This window comes from Ranitomeya imitator, chromosome 6 (genome assembly GCF_032444005.1).
Source record: "Ranitomeya imitator isolate aRanImi1 chromosome 6, aRanImi1.pri, whole genome shotgun sequence".
Lineage (NCBI taxonomy): Eukaryota > Metazoa > Chordata > Amphibia > Anura > Dendrobatidae > Ranitomeya > Ranitomeya imitator.
In genome coordinates, this window is record NC_091287.1 from 244,815,959 (window position 1) to 244,833,524 (window position 17,566).

Consider the following 17,566-nt stretch of genomic DNA (forward strand, 5'->3'; position numbering starts at 1 on the left):
TTCGTTTCCAAGAAATTGAAGACTTCACAAGCCTAGAAATGTGTGCTCACAGCAATGAGATGAACAGCAAAATGGCTAATGAGAGGAGGGAGGCAGGAAGACAAGTAGAAGCCACTCCCAGTTTGAATTAACTTAATTGACAGCAACATAAGTGACCAGTAACAACACTGAACAATAGATATCAGCATAACATTTGTAGCTGAATGAACTTTAGTTTCTGAAACCAAGTAAAGTCTTCCCACAGTGGAGGTATATGTGAAGGTACAATTGTACCTATGCAGCCTGTTAAGGTTGTAAAATTATGCAGCCTGACAAGGGTTAAGGGTGGAATCGGGGTACACTACATACACTATTGTAACGCACAGCGCAGGCCCTATTTAACAGTATTTTTATCTCAATCTGAAAAAACGGGATGACAGGTTCCCTTTAATATACTCCGATTCTAACAATTTACGCTCTTCATCAAGTTTCTTCTGCCCAACAGCGGATTCCTTTTTAAATATGACATTGTGGATCTGACACAACCCCTCAAATAGACTATAAATGTATCACATACTACTAATTTATCCATGATTTATCTATAATTTATGGATTTATTAGGACCTGCTAACTGGAGGTGTACCTCAAATGTGGCATGGTCCGATATTGCTCTTGGAAGATATTCAGTTTTGCTCAAATCAGTAAATACAATAACATTTCCAAATGCATGATCTATTCTAGATAGACATCCTGTGTAACAGGAGAACTTTAAGTTGGTGCTGCTGTCTCCATAAGTCAATCCAGCCCACCTCTGAGCTAAATGTGTGCAGGGTTGTATTATAGTTATTGATGGGTGTGTTATTTGAGGTGTTTATTCTATCCAAATGTACATTAAGAATCATGCTAAAATCTCCCATACATAGCATTTTAGCATCAGGATAACCTGGGTACCATCCGCACATGAAGCACTCACTTTACGCATGGTGGGCATAGCCACATGCGTAAATTGAGCATTTCAATGCAATCCTATGGCGGCGGAATCGCCGCGATTCTGCAGAAATAATGAACATGCTGCGGATTTAACCGCTATGCGATTCCGCAGCGGGAAAATCCGCAGAATGGGCACAGCAACTGCGGAATCCCATAGGATTGCATGGGAATGCGTTTTTTTTAAGCGTTTCTCCTGTGCAAAAAAAGTGGCAGAAACGCATAAAAAATGCAACGTGGGCACAAAGCCTAAATCCTGGCTATGATCTGACATAACACATACCTTCAAACTCTTGACATCTATGATAATTAACCCCTTTACCCCCAAGGGTGGTTTGCACGTTAATGACCGGGCCAGTTTTTACAATTCTGACCACTGTCCCTTTATGAGGTTATAACTCTGGAACGCTTCAACGGATCCCAGTGATTCTGACATTGTTTTCTCGTGACATATTGTACTTCATGATAGTGGTAAAATTTCTTTGATATTACCTGCGTTTATTTGTGAAAAAAAACGGAAATTTGGCGAAAATTTTGCAATTTTCCAACTTTGAACTTTTATGCAATTAAATCACAGAGATATGTCACACAAAATACTTAATAAGTAACATTTCCCACGTCTTCTTTACATCAGCGCAATTTTGGAACCAAAATTTTTTTTTGTTAGGGAGTTATAAGGGTTAAAAGTTGACCAGCAATTTCTCATTTTTACAACACCATTTTTTTTTAGGGACCACATCTCATTTGAAGTCATTTTGAGGGGTCTATATGATAGAAAATACCCAAGTGTGACACCATTCTAAAAACTGCACCCCTCAAGGTGCTCAAAACCACATTCAAGAAGTTTATTAACCCTTCTGGTGCTTCACAGGAATTTTTGGAATGTTTAAATAAAAATGAACATTTACCTTTTTTTCACAAAAAATTTACTTAAGCTCCAATTTGTTTAATTTTACCAAGGGTAACAGGAGAAAATGGACCCCAAAAGTTGTTGTACAATTTGTCCGTAGTACACGATACCCCATATGTGGGGGTAAACCACTGTTTGGGCGCATGACAGAGCTCGGAAGCGAAGGAGCGCCATTTGACTTTTCAATGCAAAATTGACTGGAATCAAGATGGGACACCATGTTGCGTTTGAAGAGCCCCTGATGTGTCTAAACATTGAAACCCCCCACAAGTGACACCATTTTGGAAAGTAGACCCCCTAAGGAACTTATCTAGAGGTGTGGTGAGCACTTTGACCCACCAAGTGCTTCACAGAAGTTTATAATGCAGAACCATAAAAATAAAAAATCATATTTTTTCACAAAAATTATCTTTTCGCCCCCAATTTTTTATTTTCCCAAGGGTAAGAGAAGAAATTGGACCCCAAAAGTTGTTGTACAATTTGTCCTGAGTACGCTGATACACCACATGTGGGGGTAAACCACTGTTTGGGCGCATGGGAGAGCTCGGAAGGGAAGGAGCGCCGTTTGACTTTTCAATGCAAAATTGACAGGAATTGAGATGTGACGCCATGTTGCGTTTGGAGAGCCACTGATGTGCCTAAACATTGAAACCCCCCACAAGTGACACCATTTTGGAAAGTAGACCCCCTAAGGAACTTATCTGGATGTGTGGTGAGCGCTTTGACCCACCAAGGGCTTCACAGAAGTTTATAATGCAGAGCCGTAAAAATAAACAAAAAAATTTTCCCACATAAATTATTTTTTAGCCCCCAGTTTTGTATTTTGCTGAGGGTAACAAGAGAAATTGGACCCCAAAAGTTGTGGTCCAATTTGTCCTGAGTGCGCTGATACCCCATATGTGGGGGGGAACCACCGTTTGGACGCATGGGAGGGCTCAGAAGGGAAGGAGTGCCATTTGGAATGCAGACTTAGATGGAATGGTCTGCAAGCGTCACATTGCGTTTGCAGAGCCCCTAATGTACCTAAACAGTAGAAACCCCCCACAAGTGACACCATTTTGGAAATTAGACCCCCTAAGGAACTCATTTAGATGTGTTGTGAGAGCTTTGAACCCCCAAGTTTCACTACAGTTTATAACGCAGAGCCGTGAAAATAAAAAATCTTTTTTTTTTTCCCACAAATTATTTTTTAGCCCCCAGTTTTGTATTTTCCCAAGGGTAACAGGAGAAATTGGACCGCAAAAGTTGTTGTCCTATTTGTCCTGAGTATGCTGATACCCCATATGTTGGGGTAAACCCCTGTTTGGGCACACGGGAGAGCTTGGAAGGGAAGGAGCACTGTTTTACTTTTTCAACGCAGAATTGGCTGGAATTGAGATCGGACGCCATGTCACGTTTGGAGAGCCCCTGATGTGCCTAAACAGTGGAAACCCCCCAAATTATAACTGACACCCTAATCCAAACACACCCCTAACCCTAATCCCAACAGTAACCCTAAACACACCTCTAACCCTGACACACCCCTAACACTAATCCCAACCTTAAATGTAATCTAAACCCTAACCGTAACTTTAACCCTAACTTTAGCCCCAACCCTAACTGTAGCCTTAACCCTAACCCTAGCCCTAACCCTAATGGGAAAATGGAAATAAATACATTTTTTTATTTTTTCCCTAACTAAGGGGGTGATGAAGGGGGGTTTGATTTACTTTTATAGCGGGTTTTTTAGCGGATTTTTATGATTGGCAGCCGTCACACACTGAAAGACACTTTTTATTGCAAAAAATATTTTTTGCGTTACCACATTTTGAGAGCTATAATTTTTCCATATTTTGGTCCAGAGTCATGTGAGGTCTTGTTTTTTGCGGGACGAGCTTACGTTTTTATTGGTAACATTTTCGGGCACGTGACGTTTTTTGATCGCTTTTTATTCTGATTTTTGTGAGGCAGAATGACCAAAAACCAGCTATTCATGAATTTCTTTTGGGGAAGGCGTTTATACCGTTCCGCGTTTGGTAAAATTGATAAAGCAGTTTTATTCTTCAGGTCAGTACGATTACAGAGATACCTCATTTATATAATTTTTTTATGTTTTGGCGCTTCTATACGATAAAAACTATTTTCTAGAAAAAATAATTATTTTTGCATTGCTTTATTCTCAGGACTATAACTTTATTTTTTTGCTGATGATGCTGTATGGCGGCTCGTTTTTTGCGGGACAAGATGACGTTTTCAGCGGTACCATGGATATTTATATCCGTCTTTTTGATCGTGTGTTATTCCACTTTTAGTTCGGGGGTGTGATAATAAAGTGGTGTTTTTGCCTCGTTTTTTTTTTTTTTTTTTCCCTTACGGTGTTTACTGAAGTGGGCCAGTTTTATAGGTCGGGTCGTTATGGACGCGGCGATACTAAATATGTGTACTTTTATTGTTTTTTTTTTTATTTAAAGAAATTTATTTATGGGAATAATAATTTTTTTTCCCATTATTTAGGGTTTTTTTTTTTTCACACATTTGGAAAAAAATTTTTTTACTTTGTCCCAGGGGGGACATCACAGATCGATGATCTGACAGTTTGCATAGCACTCTGTCAGATCACCGATTTGACTTGCAGTGCTGCAGGCTTACCAAGCGCCTGCTCTGAGCAGGCACTTAGTAAGCCACCTCCCTCCCTCCAGGACCCGGATGCCGCGGCCATCTTGGATCCGGGCCTGCTACAGGGAGGTAGGTAGGGAGACCCTCGCAGCAACGCGATCACAGCGCGTTGCTGCGGGGGTCTCGGAAGCCCGCAGGGAGCCCCCTCCCTGCGTGATGCTTCCCTGCACCACCGGCACATCGCGATCATGTTTGATCGCGGTGTGCCGGGGGTTAATGTGCCGCGGGGGTGGTCCGTGACCGCTCCTGGCACATAGTGCCGGATGTCACCTGCGATAGGCAGCTGACACCCGGCCGCGCTCCCCCCGTGAGCGCTGCCGATCGCATATGACTTACTATCCCGTCGGTGGTCCTACGGGCCCACCCCACCTCGACGGGATAGTACGTCTAATGTCAGAAAGGGGTTAATAACAAATAATCTATAGTTGCTCTATTCTGTAAAATAGCTTTCGGTAATCTAATAATATATCTTTTAAGGCTCTACTGGTAGTACCAATATGGGCTTCCGATGGTCATTAATAAATAATAATCTTTATTTTTATATAGCGCTAACATATTCCGCAGCGCTTTACAGTTTTGCACACATTATCATCACTGTCCCTGTTGGGGCTCACAATCTAAATTCCCTATTAGTATGCCTTTGGAATGTGGGAGGAAACCGGAGTACCCGGAGGAAACCCACGCAAACACGGAGAGAACATACAAACTCTTTGCAGATGTTGTCCTGGGTGGGATTAGAACCCAGGACCCCAGCGCTGCAAGGCTGCTGTGCTAACCACTGCGCCACCGTGCTGCCCATTGATATCTTGGCACTACACCAGGATAAGGATGAAGGGGGCCCATGCACACCAGGATGGGGATGAGGGGGCCATGCATGCCAGGATAGGGGGAGGATGCATGCCAGGATAGGGATGAGGGGGCCATGCACACCAGGATGGGTTTGAGAGGGGTCATGCATACCAGGATAGGGATGAAGGGGCCATGCAGACCAGGATAGGGATGAGGGGGCCATGTATACCAGGATAGGGATGAGGAGCAATGCATGCCAGGATAGGGATGAGGACATACATGCATGGATAGGGATGAGGGGGCCATGTGTACCAGGATAGAGATGAGGGGGCCATATATACCAGGGGATATTAAGTGCAGAATTGACCACATTTTTTTTCTTATTTTTTTTACTAATTTCCTCCTCTAAAACCTTGGTGCGTCTTATGGTTCGGTGTGTCTTCTAGTCCGAAAAATATGGTAAATACCATATTTAGTTTTTTTAGCAATTCCCATATTCCTGATGAAAGGATAGAAATTTAAATGTAGCAGTATACAGTTATATGAAAAAGTTTGGGCACCCCTTATCTTAATGTTTTATAAAAATTGTTTTTTTTGCAATAGCCATTTCAGTTTCATATACAGTGGGGCAAAAAAGTATTTAGTCAGTCAGCAATAGTGCAAGTTCCACCACTTAAAAAGATGAGAGGCGTCTGTAATTTACATCATAGGTAGACCTCAACTATGGGAGACAAACTGAGAAAAAAAAATCCAGAAAATCACATTGTCTGTTTTTTTAGCATTTTATTTGCATATTATGGTGGAAAATAAGTATTTGGTCAGAAACAAAATTTCATCTCAATACTTTGTAATATATCCTTTGTTGGCAATGACAGAGGTCAAACGTTTTCTGTAAGTCTTCACAAGGTTGCCACACACTGTTGTTGGTATGTTTGCCCATTACTCCATGCAGATCTTCTCTAGAGCAGTGATGTTTTTGGCTTTTCGCTTGGCAACACGGACTTTCAACTCCCTCCAAAGGTTTTCTATAGGGTTGAGATCTGGAGACTGGCTAGGCCATTCCAGGACCTTGAAATGCTTCTTACGAAGCCACTCCGTTGCCCTGGCGGTGTGCTTTGGATCATTGTCATGTTGAAAGACCCAGCCACGTTTTATCTTCAATGCCCTTGCTGATGGAAGGAGGTTTGCACTCAAAATCTCACGATACATGGCCCCATTCATTCTTTCATGTACCTGGATCAGTCGTCCTGGCCCCTTTGCAGAGAAACAGCCCCAAAGCATGATGTTTCCACCACCATGCTTTACAGTAGGTATGGTGTTTGATGGATGCAACTCAGTATTCTTTTTCCTCCAAACATGACAAGCTGTGTTTCTACCAAACAGTTCCAGTTTGGTTTCATCAGACCATAGGACATTCTCCCAAAACTCCTCTGGATCATCCAAATGCTCTCTAGCAAACTTCAGACGGGCCCGGAGATGTACTGGCTTAAGCAGTGGGACACGTCTGGCACTGCAGGATCTGAGTCCATGGTGGCGTAGTGTGTTACTTATGGTAGGCCTTGTTACATTGGTCCCAGCTCTCTGCAGTTCATTCACTAGGTCCCCCCGCGTGGTTCTGGGATTTTTGCTCACCGTTCTTGTGATCATTCTGACCCCACGGGGTTGGATTTTGCGTGGAGCCCCAGATCCAGGAAGATTATCAGTGGTCTTGTATGTCTTCCATTTTCTAATTATTGCTCCCACTGTTGATTTCTTCACTCCAAGCTGGTTGGCTATTGCAGATTCAGTCTTCCCAGCCTGGTGCAGGGCTACAATTTTGTTTCTGGTGTCATTTGACAGCTCTTTGGTCTTCACCATAGTGGAGTTTGGAGTCAGACTGTTTGAGGGTGTGCACAGGTGTCTTTTTATACTGATAACAAGTTTAAACAGGTGCCATTACTACAGGTAATGAGTGGAGGAAAAAGGAGACTCTTAAAGAAGAAGTTACAGGTCTGTGAGAGCCAGAAATCTTGATTGTTTGTTTCTGACCAAATACTTATTTTCCACCATAATATGCAAATAAAATGATAAAAAAACAGACAATGTGATTTTCTGGATTTTTTTTTCTCAGTTTGTCTCCCATAGTTGAGGTCTACCTATGATGTAAATTACAGACGCCTCATCTTTTTAAGTGGTGGAACTTGCACTATTGCTGACTGACTAAATACTTTTTTGCCCCACTGTATCTAATAACTGTTGGACACAGTAATGTTTCTGCCTTGAAATGAGGTTTATTGTACTAACAGTCCTGAGTTATCACAGGGAACCTGTCCGGGCAGCGCGGCTCTGGCACCAGTTGTATTCGCGTCCGATAGACTTGAATGCAGTTGAGTGGACAGAGATGTGTGAGCGGTGTCAGTGACTTTGTAGTTTTGAAGGCGAGAAAAGATCAGATTCTGGAGATATTTTCGAGGTGCAGGTGTCATGAGTGAGTTGGTGATTGGATATGGGGAGTATAAGAAAAATCTGAGTCAAATATAACTCCAATATTGCAGGCATGCAGCCTGGGAGTTATGGTAGTACCACACATGGAAGACGAAATCTCAGGTTTAAATTGATTAGTAGAGGGAGGAAACACAAGTTCAATTTTGCAAAGATTCAGTTTAAAGAGAGGAAAAAATGTTAAATGAACAGACTGTTGTTTTGTGATAGTGCAAGGCTGATGTAATGAAAAGATGTGTATAATTGTGTGTCACCACCATAATGTGGCAGTGAAAGCCAAATCTGCTGATGGTTTGTTCAAAAAGGGGTGTATTGTGAAAAGAGGAGGGGTACTAGGACTGAACCCTGAGGCATGCTAACAAGGGAAGAGGTAGAAAAGCCAGCAACTGATTCACTGAAAGATCGTTCAGAGAGGTATGAAAAGAACCTAGAGAGGCTGCAGATGAGTGTATGAAAATTCGGGCAAGTCACCACTGCAAATCACAAACATGACTGGCTCCCGCTGCAGCTCTGTGTGCTCTTCCAGAGCCGCAAAATGCAGGCGCTGACAGCCATTTACATGCAGCATTCTGGTCCGTAAATCGAACTAAATTAGTATATGCTGTGATTTCTTTCTCATGCACCGAGAGAAAAACAGAAATGAAAAAAATTGTTATTTTTGTGAATATGTTTATGCAAAGGAAATCTGTTAATTTTTCTCTGTCTTCTATATTTTTTCAGCGAAACTTTGAAATAAAAAATGATGGTGATGCGTCTTTTGTTCAACAAATCACTAAGAACTGCACTAATGCGCTAATGAAATATCGAGAAGAGCAGACTAAAACTCAGGTACTTTCATCCACTAAATAATCCGTAGACATTTTAAACTTTTTTCTTAAACCAATATTAATTATGTATAACTTTTACATCAATGTCACAATTTTATTTTATTTGTTTATATTTTGGCTCATAAATGTTTTAATGATACATGATACATCAATTTTAAGGTAAACACTTTCATGGAATTTGTGACCTTGTTCACACAGGTGCTTTTCCTGAAGTGCAGTGCTATTATTTCTTTATTTTAAGCTTTTTTTTTTTATTGAAAGATTCCACAGGATAAGGTTACAAACATAACAGTTCAGTGTAAGGTCAGAATGATCCATACAGTCACCTTCCACAATAACATGGATGTAACATCACACTCTCAATAGTAGTGTAAACAAATAAAGAAAAGCAAACAAACAAAATTGAACATGGCGTATTGAGACAATTTCCATTACAAAGCATTGCACACTCAAATTAACAGGTTGTTTATCAGAATTCAGAACAAAATTGCCCACAGGAAAATTGCCCACATGGAAAATTCCCCACACGGAAAATTGCCAATTGCGTCATCACAAAGTTTCAGATCCATGATATTTCAGGTGCAAGGTGTTCACATGATATGTGAAAAGTGCCCACAGACATGAATACTCACAGGAAAACAGTAGAGCGTTATAAGTGAGATGCTCTGCAGAACAGAGAATAGCATAGAGCTATAGGCTAAATGCTCTGCAGGACAGGGGGATAGTATGCAGGTATAGGTGAGATGCTCTGCAGGGCAGGAGAATAATATAGAATTATAAGTGAAATGCTCTGCAGATCAGGAGATTAATATAGAATTACAGGTGAGATGCTCTGCAGGGCAGGAGAATAATATAGAATTATAGGTGAGATGCTCTGCAGGGCAGGAGAATAATATAGAATTATAGGTGAGATGCTCTGCGGGGCAGGAGAATAATATAGAATTATAGGTGAGATGCTCTGCAGATCAGGAGAATAATATAGAATTATAGGTGAGATGCTCTGCAGTACAGGAGAATAATATAGAATTATAAGTGAGATGCTCTGCAGGACAGGGGGATAGTATACAGGTATGGGTACAGCCACACTAGCGCCATTTTCAGGGGTGGCAACCAAGCAAAAACACAGTTCATATCGAGGAAATGCAGTCTGACTGCAACAGCCAATCACAGAGGCTCTCACAGAGTGTGCGCTTCTGTGATTGGCTGTTTGCCAGTCAATGCAGTGAATATGCATGAGGCTTAATGGGTGGGAGACTGGTAAGCCTGATATACCTTTTACAGCATTTATCAGTCTATTCTATTCAATCTATCTATCCTATCTGTCTGTCTTCTCTTTTCGAACGTTATACAGCACTAGATGGAGGCCACATGCTATCGCATCGGGAGAGCGGTAATGTTCCGATGGGGCAGGTTTCGCAGCATTGAGAATCTCTCTTCCCATGTGCTCACCCACCTATCCACTCTCTCTTTCCCCATATGCTGACTTCTCCCGTCTGTGCTCTCTTCTTTGACCTGTCTACTTCATGTGCTATCCCTCTTGTCTGCTGTCTCTCTCCTTCCTGTGCTGTGTTCTCCCCTCATGTGCTGTTCCGTTTGAGCTGTATTCCCCCCCTGTGCTCTGTCTCTCTCACCCCTGTGCGCTTTCTCTCTACCCCATTTGCTGTCTTCTCTCATCATCTCTTCTTTGACCTGTGTACCCCATGTGCTCTCCCCCTTGTCTGCTCTCTCTCACTCTCCACCACTATTTTACCTGTCAAAATGAATCCTCTGTGATCCCCTGCTGTAATGTCAGTATTGTCTTTTGCTTCCTCCCCTGCCAAGGAGATGTACTATGCTCCGTACACGGTCAGACACAGACAATTTTTAAAATGAACTTTCGTTCGTGGGAAAACCCCTTTAATGTGACCGGCTTCCTCTGCCTGTAGATGCGTTGCGCATCTGCCTCTGGGATCACCCTAATGATTCACTGCACCTGCACGGAATTCACGCAAGCGTAGTAAATCAGACCACCAGCATCTTTGTGCAGACAGATAGCAGTGGTCACATTAAAACTGCGCATGCGTTCCTCCTGTACAAAGATGGTGGCAGTCAGTGAATCATTCGGCTGATCCAGACGGCGGTGTGTTCACGACGGTGTTCCGCTGGTGGTACCACACAAGAGGCTGCGTACAGTGTGTGTGTGTGGTGCGTACGGCATATACAGTCTGTGTTTGTGTGTGCCTGTGGTGCGTACAGCGTATACAGTGTGTGGTGCAACGGTGTTCCGCGCAAGAGGCTGGTACCACCAGCAGTTTCCATATTGAGTCACCCATCACTTGGGTGTCCCAATATGGAGGTCGGTGAATTTCCGCCGCTTGGAATTCTGAGATCCGGACACATCTGGACGAAACAGGATGTGAAGACATTACAAGGTAAGTATATATTAAGATGAGAAAGACCATGTTAAAAACGCATAGCACACAAACACCACACTGATGTTAGCTGAGAAAAAAAAGCAAAATCGCATGACGATGCGGAAAGCACTCGCGCAACTGTCATGCATTAAAATCGCTCCGATAACGCATACCCTAGTGTGCCTCTACCCTATAGGTGAGATGCTCTGCCGGGCAGGAGAATAGTATAGTTATAGGTGAGATGCTCTGCAGCACAGAAGAATGTCGGCAAAAATTGCCCACACAGAAAATTACCGACAAGTTTATTAAGAACAGTTTATTAAGGAGGTCTAATAACAATAACTTCGATTTTTTTTTTTTTTAAGCAGTCATTGTACACCTGGAAATAATTCGCCACCTTCTGATAGTCCTGAACAGGAACAGTTTATTAAAGAGGTCTAATAACAATAATAACTCCAGTTTAGTAAACAATCACTGCATACCTGCAAATTAGCCATTTTACTGCAAATTAACTATTCTCCTTAAGTACTTTAGTTTATCTTCAACCTGGGGGTAGTCCTGTACAGACTTTGCCACCGTATGATACAGCGCCTCATACTTCCTCTTTTTTATCTCAAGGCAACGCGCCTGTGCATTAGCTAGTGTTAATTTGTGGCAAGCCAGGTCCTTCTGCAATCCATCAAAGAGAAACCACAAGCTGGGATGACTGCAGTGGAACATGGAATTAAGAGCATTGTGAAATCCCTCACAACAGTTAGTAGTTTTTGGTGACTGTTCCAGGGCTGCATCATGATGATTCCATATTCTTATAGGAAACTGAGGATCTCTACCAGCTGCCCCCTCAATATATGTAGAAAAAAAAGTATGTGAGCACCTCATTATAGCATTCTTCATCTGGGAATGTGGCAGCAAGCTTATCAAAAATACATCTCACATCTTCAATTGGCACAAAGGCTAATGCAGCAAGAGACTTCAGTGTAATTTTTATGTTGATATTCGATTCATATTCTGTTTTCAAACCAACATTTTTTATTTTTCTAATGACTCTGACAAAGGTGAAAATAACACCATTTAACATCAGCATGTGGAAAGGCAATCCTTACTGCAGTCATACAAGCCTTCTCAAAATCCACTAAAAACTTTTGAGGTGCCAGATTTGGAATCAATGGCTTCATTATTTCAAACATTCTCTTATACGTGTTCATGTCCTTTCTTTGTAGTAAAATGTACAAACATGGCGGATATGAGTTACCCACCTTGGCATGCTAAGTGTACAGTTGGTAAAACATATTGGGCACTTTATCAAAGGTGCCATCTCCATAGATTGTATCTTTGTTCAGTTCAAGTATAAGATCTCTATTTCCTAAAACCAGAATTCTGTTTCGATCTTCCTTTCCTGAATCATGAAGTATCAGTTGACTATACTTTTCAGGAATGCAAAAATGTATAGTTTTTGGGTTAGGCAAATTACCATCTGTTCTATGATAGACCAGGCTTCTCGCAAGAGATGATTGTCTTGGCATATGGGCCAATACATCATTACTCAATACAGACAACACCTTTCCCATCAAGTTGCGAGGAGTAGCACTTACTGCTCTCATGTCTTCTCTAATTTTGCTTCTGGCAACGTTTGCTTCTACTTTTTGAGGGCAGGAGTCATGACAATGTTCTGTTGGTTCTTGAACTACGTTGCCATCTTTTGTTTTGAAAATTGAATGGCACTTTGAAGAGTGGTACAGTCGGCATCTCCAAGTCACCACTGCGTTGATAGTACGAAATGCAAGATATTCAAACCCCAAGAAAATCATAACTTTGTTTCTCTGGCTTTTTGAAAACTCCATTGTTAGCACTACAAGAAGAAATAGAATACTTTAGATGAACTCAAAATACACTTTTATTGAAAATAAATTAACAAATATGGGGATAGATAAGACTATTGGTTCACCAATACAAAAAAACACAGATGTGTAATGACTGTGGTCGCAGGCATCAAGTCCACAACCAGGCAAGGGGGGTACAGGTGCCTGCTTCTGCTGGATCTGCGTCTTCACTGAAGATGCAGATCCAGATGACATGCATCATGTTGCAGAGACCCGTGGGGTCCCTGCACTGCGATACATGCTGGCGGCACGTTAGCTGTGAGCTGACATCAGAGGTGCAGCCACAGGGAGCGGTGCATGAAATGGTGCACACTCCGATGTCAGCTGCTGGGCTGTGCGGTGGCTACAAAAGACACTGGGCGATGTGGGAGCAGAGGAAAGGTGAGTAGAATGTTATTGTTTTTAATCATGCATTAGGGTCAGAACGGGGACACACACACTAGGATTGGGGACCATGTAAACCAGGATAGGGACATATATACCAGAAAGGGGGCATAAATACCAGGATGGAGATCATGTGGACCATACATACTAGGATGGGGACCATGTATACCAGCATTAGAACATATATACCAGGATGCAGACATATTCACCAGGATGACGGGCATATATACCAGTATGGGGGACATTACTACATAATGAAGAATGAAGGGGGAGGGGGCAATTCATACGTCTTTATAGAATTTAGAACACTACAGGGGCCCATACATCTGACCAACGTGTGTGTGGGAGGGAAGGGCCAAATTTCGCACTGGGGCCCATCAGACTCCACTGCAAAAGCATATCATACATTCTCAGCAAGAACACAAAGTGGTACAAGTGACAGAATCTCACCTTTCTGCTGTGCCTTCTGGGCTTCCAGGACCAACTATCTCTGCCAGCAGCAGTGATACTTTTGTGAGCACTGATAGCAGTGATGGCTCCTCTGGATCACACTGCTGCTGGTTCTGCATGTGCTGCTGTTTTGGGCTGGTGGGAGGAGTAAGGCAGAATCAGTGAGAGATGAGAGCAGACTAGATCTATCTATTGCTGATAATGACAGACTGCTTCAAACCACAGATCATCATTTTTGCAGTTTTGCACTAGGTCAGCTGTAAATCACAAGACTAGATCTATATTGCTGATAATGACAGACTGCTGCAAACCACAGATCATCATTTTTGCAGTTTTGCACTAGGTCAACTGTAAATCACAAGTTGATCACGTTATGTGAACATCCTCACCTTGCACCTCAAATATCATAGATCTGAAACTTTTGTGATGCTGTAATTGGCAATTTTCCGTGTGGGGAATTTTCCTGTGGGTAATTTTCCTGTGTGCAATTTTCCTGTGTGCATTTTTTCAGGGAACCCATTAGGAGATAGGTGCGTTAAGGGTGAGTCGCACCATCTCTCCCATATCTTATGGAACTTGTTCTGGGGACATCCTATATTTCTATATAAAATATTCTCATATGGTATTCTATAATTCACTAATTTTTTTCCATTGATTAATAGTAGGAGGTCCCCCCCCCCCCCATCCACTTTAATGCTATTGCTTTCCTAGCCATAAATAGAACTTCCCGGAGAAATATTGTCATAATGCACCCACTGTTCTTCATCCACAACTCCCAAGATACATACCTCTGGACTACTATCAATTGGTATCCCAAGTATCCGTCCTAATGTAGTTATCACTTCGCTCCAGTATCTTCGTATTATCCTACAATTCCAAATAATGTGCCAGAGATCTGCTCCCGATTCCCCACACCTATGACATTCATCAGTTGCCAGTCTGCAATCTATTTAGTCTACTCGGTGGCAGGTAGGATTGATGTAGTATATATATTTGAATTAACTTATTATTTGCAGCCGGCGACACCACTGTATGTGCATAGGCATCATTCCACTGATCATCAGTGATAGAAGGAATTAATTGCCGCCATTTACTCTCCACAGCAAGTTGAGTAGAAGCAATTCTGGAGTTTAGTAGAAAGGTATATAGGGAAGATATTACGCCCATGGGTCCTTGAGTTGATAGTACTCCTATCAATGGATATCTGGATATTCGCATCCTAGGAAATGGAAACTGGTGCACTATAGCATGTCTCATTTGCAAATATCTATAAAAATCCCTATGGGGGATCCCAAACTTTATATGAATTTGTTCAAATGATGATAAAATTTAATTTTCAAAAATCTGATTAAGCATTCTTCTGTATTTGCTTCCAGAAAATTGAGTCTTGTAGATTTTTGAGGTGTGGAAATTCAGGATTATCCCATTGAGTTTCTCCTACTTGATCAGTGAATTTCATAATACGTTTACTTTCTCGCCATACCTGTATCGCCAAGCTGTGTGTAAATAATAAACCGTGTGGTGGTCTGTAGGAACCCTCTAATATTGCCCATGGTGTATGTCCACCCAAAATGTGTATGAGATGAGCTTCTGCATTAGTTAGCTTGTCACCAACCAGCCAATACTTTAACGTAGTTGGCCAGCTAGGTAATACAAAAATAGGTCAGGTCCCGCGTATCCATCCTGATTTTTGGGTCTCTGCATTGAGCCAACACTTAATTTAGGCCTTGATGAACCCCATATAAATGCCACCATCTTGCCATGCATTTTCCTAAAAAATCCTTTGGGGACCTTAACCCCTTTCTGACCTCGGACGGGATAGTACATTCGAGGTAGAACCCCCACTTTGATGCTGGCTCCGGTAGTGAGCCCGCATCAAAGCCGGGACATGTCAGCTGTTTTGTACAGCTGACATGTGCCCGCAATAGCGGCGGGTGGAATCGCGATCCACCCGCCGCTATTATCTTGTTAAATGCCGCTGTCAAACGCTGACAGCGGCACTTATCTAGCAGTTCCGGCCATCGGGCTGGAAATGCGCGCATCGCTGACCCCCGTCACGTGATTGGAGGTCAGCTATGTGTCGGCATGACAACCAGACTTCTATTGAAGACCTATTTGTTAATGCCGGATTGCTGTGAGCGCCACCCTGTGGTCGCCGCTCATAGCAATGTAGTAAATCTACTACATAGGAGCGATCTGAGCATGTATGTATAATGCTTAATATTACTGTTTTCAATCTGTTAGCTATAAGTTTTGTAACTTAGAGAAGGTGGACCTTCCTGGCATGAAGCCGGATTGATCCTTATGTATAACTAGATGGTGGCCGGATTCTAACGCATCGGGTATTCTAGAATATGCATGTCCACGTAGTATATTGGCCAGCCACGTAGTATATTGCCCAGCCACGTAGTATATTGCCCATCCACATAGTATATTGCCCAGCCACGTATGTAAAGGGTTAAAAAATAAAAAATAAACACATACTTACCTTCTGATGGTCCCCTTGTAGTCCTGTCGCCTGTGTGCGGTGCACGCGGCAGCTTCCAATCCCAGGGTTGGTATGAACGCAGGACCTGTGATGACGTCGTGGTCACATGACCATGACGTCATGGCAGGTCCTTCTCACATAGCATCCTTAGCACCGGAACCTGCCGCTTCCACTGCTGAGGAGAGGACGCGACGTCGGAGGGTGAGAATAACGTTTTTTTTTTATTATTTGTAACATTAGATCTTTTTACTTTTGATGCTGCATACGCAGCATTAATAGAAAAAATTTGGTCACACGGGGTTAATAGGTGCGTAACCGGAGTGCGTTACACCGCGCGCCGGTAACGCTGGCATTAACCCTGTGTGAGGGCTGACTGGAGGGGAGTATGGAGCGGGCACTGACTGCGGGGAGGAAAGAACCGCTATATTGCCGCCGAACTGTGGCCGTCGCTGATTGTCGTGGCAATGGTCGTGGGCGTTTTGCCACGACCAATCAGCGAATTGGATTCCATGACAGACGGAGGCCGCAACCAATGAATATCCGTGACAGACAGACAGAAGGACAGACGGAAGTGACCCTTAGACAATTATATAGTAGATGATTAATATTGCTGTTTTCAATCTGTTAGCTATAAGTTTTGTAAGTATTTTGTAATCCGTGTTAAGTAATGATATGAGGCGATAAGAACCACACTCCTCAACTGGTTTATCTGGCTTAGGAATTACCACCACAGTAGCATCATAAAAGGATTGAGTAAAGGTACCTTCACACATAACGATATCGTTAACGATATCGTTGCAACGTCACGCTTTTTTGTGACGTAGCAACGATCTCGCTAACGATCTCCTTATGTGTGACAGCGACCAACGATCAGGCCCCTGCTGGGAGATCGTTGGTCGTGGGGAATGATCAGGACCTCTTTTTGGTCGCTGATCACCCGCTGTCATCGCTGGATCGGCGTGTGTGACGCCGATCCAGCGATGTGTTCACTTGTAACCAGGGTAAACATCGGGTTACTAAGCGCAGGGCCTTCCCTGCACTGACTGTGTCAGTGGCAGCCGTAAAGCAGAGCACAGCGGTGATGTCACCACTGTGCTCTGCTTTACGGCCGGCGGCGCTGACAGTCAGTGCAGGGAAGCTGACGGCGGGGGACGTGACAGACATCGGAATGTACGTATGTAGTGTTTTTTTTTTTTACTTTTACAATGGTAACCAGGGTAAATATCGGGTTACTAAGCGCGGCCCTGCACTTAGTAACCCGATGTTTACCCTGGTTACCCGGGGACTTCGGCAACGTTGAAGACAGTTTCAACGATGCCGAAGTCTTTCCCCGGATCGTTGGT

At 42.8% G+C, this 17,566-nt stretch overlaps 1 protein-coding gene and 1 long non-coding RNA gene across 4 annotated transcripts in view; one reads left to right on the forward strand and one right to left on the reverse strand.

The window, feature by feature from the left end:
- Nucleotides 1–17,566, forward strand: part of LOC138642411 (uncharacterized) — a 114,861-nt gene that overhangs the window by 81,206 nt on the left and 16,089 nt on the right. For all 3 annotated transcript variants that reach the window (XM_069730549.1, XM_069730548.1, XM_069730550.1), the window contains one exon: nucleotides 8,522–8,629. In XM_069730549.1, coding sequence (XP_069586650.1) covers nucleotides 8,522–8,629 — 108 coding nt within the window. The remainder of the gene's footprint in view (nucleotides 1–8,521; nucleotides 8,630–17,566) is intronic.
- LOC138641360 (uncharacterized) lies at nucleotides 11,431–13,918 on the reverse strand. The gene is made up of 2 exons (XR_011313789.1): nucleotides 13,736–13,918; nucleotides 11,431–12,870 (listed from the first exon to the last, which is right to left on the reverse strand). It is a non-coding gene; the product is annotated as an uncharacterized lncRNA (long non-coding RNA).